At 40.4% G+C, this 7,010-nt stretch overlaps 1 protein-coding gene across 1 annotated transcript in view; it reads left to right on the forward strand.

Annotated features, from left to right (window-relative positions):
* Positions 1–6,777, forward strand: part of PPP1R3A (protein phosphatase 1 regulatory subunit 3A) — a 30,174-nt gene extending 23,397 nt beyond the window's left edge. Inside the window, exon 4 of the mRNA XM_081928941.1 lies at positions 2,314–6,777. Within this exon, the coding sequence (XP_081785067.1) occupies positions 2,314–5,136 (2,823 nt within the window). The 3' untranslated portion in view covers positions 5,137–6,777. The remainder of the gene's footprint in view (positions 1–2,313) is intronic.
* The last annotated feature ends 233 nt before the right edge of the window (positions 6,778–7,010 follow it).

Consider the following 7,010-nt stretch of genomic DNA (forward strand, 5'->3'; position numbering starts at 1 on the left):
TATTCCTCAAAGAAAGTTAGTTCTTCTCCAGCTTCAACAGTGCTGATAGGTACACAGAGATCTGCCAGTGCTATGCCAACATCAGAGCTTTGATTGCATCTTTAACATGATTGGTGGTAAAAAGTGCATTGATTCAGTCTATTCCATTATGTTCTGCTGCCCTTAATTCAATAACTTATCTCTTTTCTTCTTTTTATCACAGGCGATAAGGGACAATTTGAGAGCCCTAGAAGACTATTTCAAAGTCCTGTCTCTCTGGTCTCTCTGATCAGTGTACACATGTATACAATTTTTGTTCAGTAGACTTCCTTTGTTCTACATGTAGGCTGCCTCACACAGACTATGACTGGATGTAGATGGCTGTTTGCCCTGCAGTGGCTGCTTGTAAGCTCACCACAGAGCAACAGCAATGATGTGGGGAGTCAGTTATCTTGGCATCCGGCCAATGGGTAAGGTGAATCATGCTGTACCCCACACCCCTGGTATGACAACTTCCTCTTTTCTTCCTGCTAATGAACCTCTTTAAGAGCAATATTTGTGCACATATTGGTCATGAATCTCACCTGCCAGCTATAAAATATACATTCCCAGCACCTCTGATTCATATCAATTCCCTTCTAAACGGCAAGCATTTAACCTGTGTGGGTCATCCAAAATAGGCTGCCTTGCGTTTTGTGGGAAGAAATGACAGCAAGTCTGGAGCACATAGCTAAATAAGTATGGAATATAATACTGTTTGTTTGAGAACACAGGAAAGCTGAAACCCACAGCAGGACTTGCAGCCCTTTATCAGTGAGCAAGAAAATGAATTTTTCACATATAAGCACGAAGACTCCCTTTCTCTAACTTTAGGGTAGTTAAGAGTTGTCACCCAATGCAGGAGCATTCACTGTCTGAAAATCAGCATCTTTGTAAATTTATTTTTTTAAACTTTTTTTAAAAAAACAAAAAGACAGAAATAAGAAGCTGGGGGTGGGGGAAATCACAGGATACTCTTAGCATTCCCTGAGACAATGAATACACTAAAATTTAACAGTTTTTAACAAGAAGGGAAAATCAAAGTGATCATCTGTACAATAAATGAAGAGTGTATATGTATGTCATTCAGATTTTAATTTACCTTATGTGCTGCGTAATGAATTAAACAATGGAGGCCTATAATAAATGGAAATGCAACCAAATCTTTGAAACCCATAGGCAATTGCTCACAAGACAGCTCGGCAGTTGACAAGTAACATGAGCCTTATGTGAGAAGAAGGGAAAATCGTAAGATTTGCATATAATTATTGAGATCATGCAAATGTCAGTTATGAGGAGGGAGAGAGAGGAGGGGGAAAACCCAGCCATCTCACTATTAAATCCTGACAGTTGGCATCACTGAAGAGCTCAGATACATTTGAGCGCCAGTTGGCAGAGGGTCATTAAAACAGAATTTGCAGAAACATTAGTTCCTTCACTTTTCTTTGAGTGACGTTTTACTATTAATAGTTTGCAGAGGCTTTGCAGAAAACATATTAATAAGAGTCACTGTAATGGGGGTATCTGCAGCAAGTGTAAATGTAATAAGGTGGCCCCCAAGAAGCTATCCTCTAATTGATTGGTATGAAACCATCAGCCTGAGTATTCGAAAGCACGGAGAGAATGCCATGACAAGGAAATGCTGTTGAATTGTATAATGCAATATTTGGAGGAGAGAGCGAGAGAGAGGGAAGAAACTTACTCATTCCTGGCCTCTCCTTTACTAACTCCTTTTACAGTTTCTGGAACTCTCAAAACATTCCGGTATGCAGCCTGTAAAATGGGTGCTGAGAGGAATGAAGAAAAGGGAACCCTTAGAGTATTTGTCAGTGTGCAAATGTATCTTTATTTTACCGGACAATACCATTCATTCTCTAGCTTTGATATGCGGTGTCAATGCAGTCAGTTTAAAATAAAACATGCCTGGGAGGGAATGTGCTCTGTGAATGAATTAGCTTCTCTTGTAGAGAATATTCTCTTTTGGATTCATTTGTCTGAAATGGACTTGCAGCTTACTGAGCTCATGAATAAAGAGGGTGGGGAGATGGGGGCGGGGGTGGAAGCGAGAAAGAGAAGGGAATCAGGGCTATTTCATTTCTAGCTTTTACACAACCTTCTAACACCCTTTATTTTAAAGAGGACACGCAACATAAAATCTGTAACTGATTTGTTTTCTCCAAATCCGTCTTACTGAATACAAAACTTTCCTGATTAAATCCTTCCTCTTATATATCTAAGTTTATGTGTATGCACACATGCATTCTGACCATTTTTTTTCTTATTCTGTTCTTTCAGCTAAGGCAGCACTTCACTAGAGCCAAGGATGAAAGGAATTTATACACAACCGAGCCAGTTAGATTTCCAAATGAACCAAAAGAACTGGGGGGCAAGATAGACTCTGGCTTGCTTAGGCAACCTCTGGTGATAAGTTCATCTGAACGTGCTTTACAAGACAAAGGTCTGCACAATAACCAAACATCTTCCACAGGAAATGATTTTTGTATGTTACCCCCAGAAAAATTGACTGCACTGGACTCGGTAAACAATAGGGCCCAGTCTTCAGAAAGCTTTAGTACTATTGAAACCCTTTCATCACTGGAGCACTGGTCTGGAACGAAAGAAAAAGAGACCGACCGTTTTACAGATGTTATCTCAAGTAAACATGGGGTGTGTCCTGCAGATGTTCAAAAGCATGAATCTGAAGATGCCTCAGGAAGCAAAACAACGGAGAGTTTGTTAATCAGAGAGGATAATTATGATCACCACAGAAAGGCATGGGAAACAAGACCCAAAATAGTTCCCTTAGAGTATGATGAAGCCATTGAGTTAAAAGAGGAAGTATTGGAAAGAGTGGATGACAAGGTCAAGCCATTTCTTGGGCAACATATGCAAGAAACATCTTCCCAAACTCTTGAATCAGTTTTAGAAAGCATTGACAAAAAGGAATTCAAAATTGAGAGATATGGGAACAAAAAGGTGTATTTAAGAGGAGAATTTAATACCAATACCTTAGCTGAAGCTAATGTCACACCAAGGTCTTTCACAAGTTTGCATACCGAAGATGACATTGTAGAAGAAAAATATAAGTCTGAGTATAATCTTGATAAGGTGAAAGAAATAAAGTTGAGCATTTTAGAGCAATCTTCAGAAGAGGCACAAGCATGCCCTACCAACAGGCATGGAAAAGATTCCGCTGAAATACAAAATCAACAACCATTGTTGTTCACACCCAGTAACAATGAAGGCAGTACAATAGAGAAGTTTTCTCAAAGAGAAATGATGAGTCCTGGTGTGTTAGATGTAGCAAAAGATGAGGAATTACATGAATCCATAGATATATCATGGCTAAATGCTGGAGAAATCTCAGGCAAAAGAAATAAGCAGGAAAGCACAGCTTCTGTTGTAGGTGAATTAAGTTATAATTTAAAGGGAGCAGAGAGTAGTTACCCAGAAGACATTCAGACTACAAGTGGGATTTGCTTGAGCTACCCAAATTTGGTACAGGCAACTGATGAAAGTATATCCACATATTCTGCATCAACAAATGTAGAAGATGTGTTTGATGCTGGAGGAAATTTAGAAGAAGGGAAGCACAATCAGGGCTATGATGTATCAAACAGAAAGATGTTTCAGGCAGAGCTGTGCCAAAGTGATCCTGGCAGGTTTACGGAAGATGATCAGAGCAGCAGGGTCACATGGGGGGATCAAAGTTGGAGAGGCTTAGGAAGTCAATTGGCAGAAAAGGAAAGCGAAGGAGTGCAGGTGGAAGAGCTAACAGGTGGCGAAGCTATGTGGGGAATTAAAGACGATACAAGATGTTTGGATGTAACTCCCACAGATGAATTGTTTACCTGCCAAGACCCGGTGAGATATGAAGAGTCTTATGTAGTGGAGCATGATAGTATAAGGGAAGCAGAGGCAGTTACAGCCTCTTATATAATTAAAATGACATCAGAAAGCACTCCAGAAAAAATGTCTGCTGGTGAAAAAGCAGTAATTGTTAAGCTACCTCAAGAGACTGCACTAAGTGACAGGTCCACAGAGGAAAAGGAAACAGTGTTTGATATACATGAAGGGAGAAGTGATGGTTCACATTATCCTCTTTGTCAATGCAATACAGCGGGTGTATTATATGACACCAAATTTGAAGAGGAATCCGTTTCAGATATTTATAATGCACGCATACATGAAACGGTGCACGGAGAAATGATGTCAGTACACAGTGCAAGCGAAAAGCTTGGTGGAGCAGAACATAGCACTGGGAATGATTCACCACCAGATGAAATATTATGGACTTCCGCTGCAGAAGGAAAAGCCATTTCAGAGCAGGATTTCTATCCTGAAACATCTCCGAAAGCTTTGCAGGGCCTACCGCAAGGCCTATGCAAGAAAGAGGCTGAAGAGGCAAGTGTCTGGAGAATGCTTCCTCACGACGGTGCTAAAGCAGAATGCAAAATTTCTCCTTCTGAGGTCCTTGTTGCTGGCAGCTATTGCGAAAGTTCATCTGTGACATCTTCGGAAGAGTCCAGGGGAGCTCTTCCTGCGGAGGGGGGGCAAGTGTTCCATCCAGACACAGAAGCCTCAGTCGATATTGCAGCTGACTCAGAATGCGGCTTCACCCCAACTGGTGACACAGCTCCCATGATTCCAAATATTTCTTTGGAGACTGAACTCCAAGAACTTCCTGAGAGTTCAGCAGTGCTGCCTTCTAGTGAGAAAGGAGAAAGTAGCACAGGTCTGTTTCCCCATCAGCCAGAGCTCAAACAGGAGAAGCTATTAGGGCCAACCATTTTAATTAGTGAACCCCTAGAAGAAAGAGAAGAGAGAATCTCAGAGTCTGAAGGTTTGATAACTGAAGAAACATTGAACACTGACCACCAGTCTGTTTTTGGTCACACAGCAATTTCTGGCCAGCAAAATGAAGTTTATAGCTTACCACCTGAGTGTCTCGTTTTAAAGCACATTGGTTACAAAATACTTTATTTCCTCTTGTTCGTTGTGTTTTGCGTCACCTTGTACCACTACGATTTAATTGTTTGCTTTGCACTCTACTTCTTTTCATTGTATTGGCTATACTGTGAGGGCAGGGGGGACGAGGAATCGGTCAAAAAAGAGTAGTATAAAGCTTCCAAATGTCTACATGAAGCACTTAACATTTAATATCAGTATATCCCAAAGCACAGTCATGTCCACACAGAACCAACTCAAGATCCCCCCCTCCCCTTGAAACAATGCTTAAAGGAATGTACATGGAGTTTGCTCCCTCCTATAAGTAATTATTCTGCATAGGACCATTAAGTTTGGATCATTAAATACCTATATGAATATGAGTTCTGAAGCACATCAAGTTGAAATTAAATACAGCTGCTGCTCCTTTTCTGGTTAGGAAGATGTGAAGCTTGAGTCTCTTCAGAGTCTCTTACAATTTTATCGCACTCATTTGTTTTGTAGTAAAGCTTTATTTTCTTTCTGAAAGGCTTTTAAAAAATTGGTTTTATATAGCAAGTAAGTAAAGAGGGAATGGCATTATGACTAACACAGTAATAGGGCATGTCCACTTAGGAGTTTCCTGTATTTTATACTTATGCACTAAAATTGAAGGATGAGAAGTAGGCCCCACAAAATAAGGTATTGTGTGGCCAGGGAATTTTGCACACCATTCCTCAGTGTGGACTATATCACCTCCATTCATCCCACGATTTTCCTGTTTTGCTGGGTGAACAGATGGGAAAACCAAAGCTGCAGTATTGTTTGCAGGGATCTGATGCACCGAGTTGGAGCCCTTCTCTTCCTCCTCTTTCAAACTATGCAATGTGGACATGCCCTTAATATATTAATACTGACCATAGGCACAATCCACTGGGATGTCACTCTGCATACACCGCTGAAATTGATAGGAGTTGTGCAAGAGTGCAAGGAATGTGCCCCATATGCATTTCATAATATACAACTAGAATTAGCAAGCATATTTTGGGAGAAAAACCCAACTTTATGGGTTAAGTGGAGCCATCATCAGACATTGCCAATCAGAATTAAGGAAACATATGAGGAGGGTCATGCGGTCAAGTATGCCAGCTCTGTCCTTTGTCACCATTCTCCTCTCCCTCCAAATCAAGGAGGTCAGTCTTCTGAAGCAGAGCCTTCTGCCCTCATGAAGGTTCACGTGTGCTTTAGAACCCTGATTTTCTAACGTTCTAAAGAACATAGAAAGATTCCATGAGTACAAGAGATTCCCCACTTCAGAAGATTGTCCTGTACACACTGGAGGGTGACAGAAATAGTGACAAGTGGGGGGCAGAGATACCCCCAGCTCTGATGTTAACTTAATACTTCTTGATAATGCCTGAAGAAGGCATAGGTGGCTGCTGTTGTTTTTCCCCCAATGTGATGATATTAATAATAAATGTCTGCACAGTTACAACTCTAGACTCCAGTGCAATTGTGATGTAACTTTGTATGTGTAAAAAAAAAAAGTGCTATGCATAAAAAAACAGGCTCTTGTTCACACCACAGAGCTGATATGGACTGATGTAGTCTGAAGGATACAAATTAAAGCCTGGTTGTCTTTAGATATTGTTTTTATATATATATACATACTTTTTGTAAATGAAGACTGTGTAACGCAAGGGAAGAATTTCACTTAATTTTAGCATTATTCCAGTTGGACTTTCTGAATGATGTTGTTTAAACCATGTTGCTTTAGAAAGGCAGTCCCAACAAGTGTTGAATAATAGTAATAATAAACAAATTTTGAATGGTTGGATTGTGTGTGGATTACTTTGGAACCCCGCAAGATAATAATGAGTCCTAAGCCTTCTTCTGCGGGGATGCCATGGTAGAGTGTCATCAATGTGGTTGGACTCTGATTCCCATTATCCTTGATCATTGGCTATGCTGGCTGGGGCTGATGGGAACTGTAGTGCAATGAACATTACTTGGACTGTTAATGGTTCTAATAAGGTTTTTTGTGTTTTTTTGTTTAAAAAAGGGAA

This window comes from Podarcis melisellensis, assembly GCF_964234715.1.
Source record: "Podarcis melisellensis genome assembly, chromosome: 10".
NCBI classification, from domain to species: domain Eukaryota; kingdom Metazoa; phylum Chordata; class Lepidosauria; order Squamata; family Lacertidae; genus Podarcis; species Podarcis melisellensis.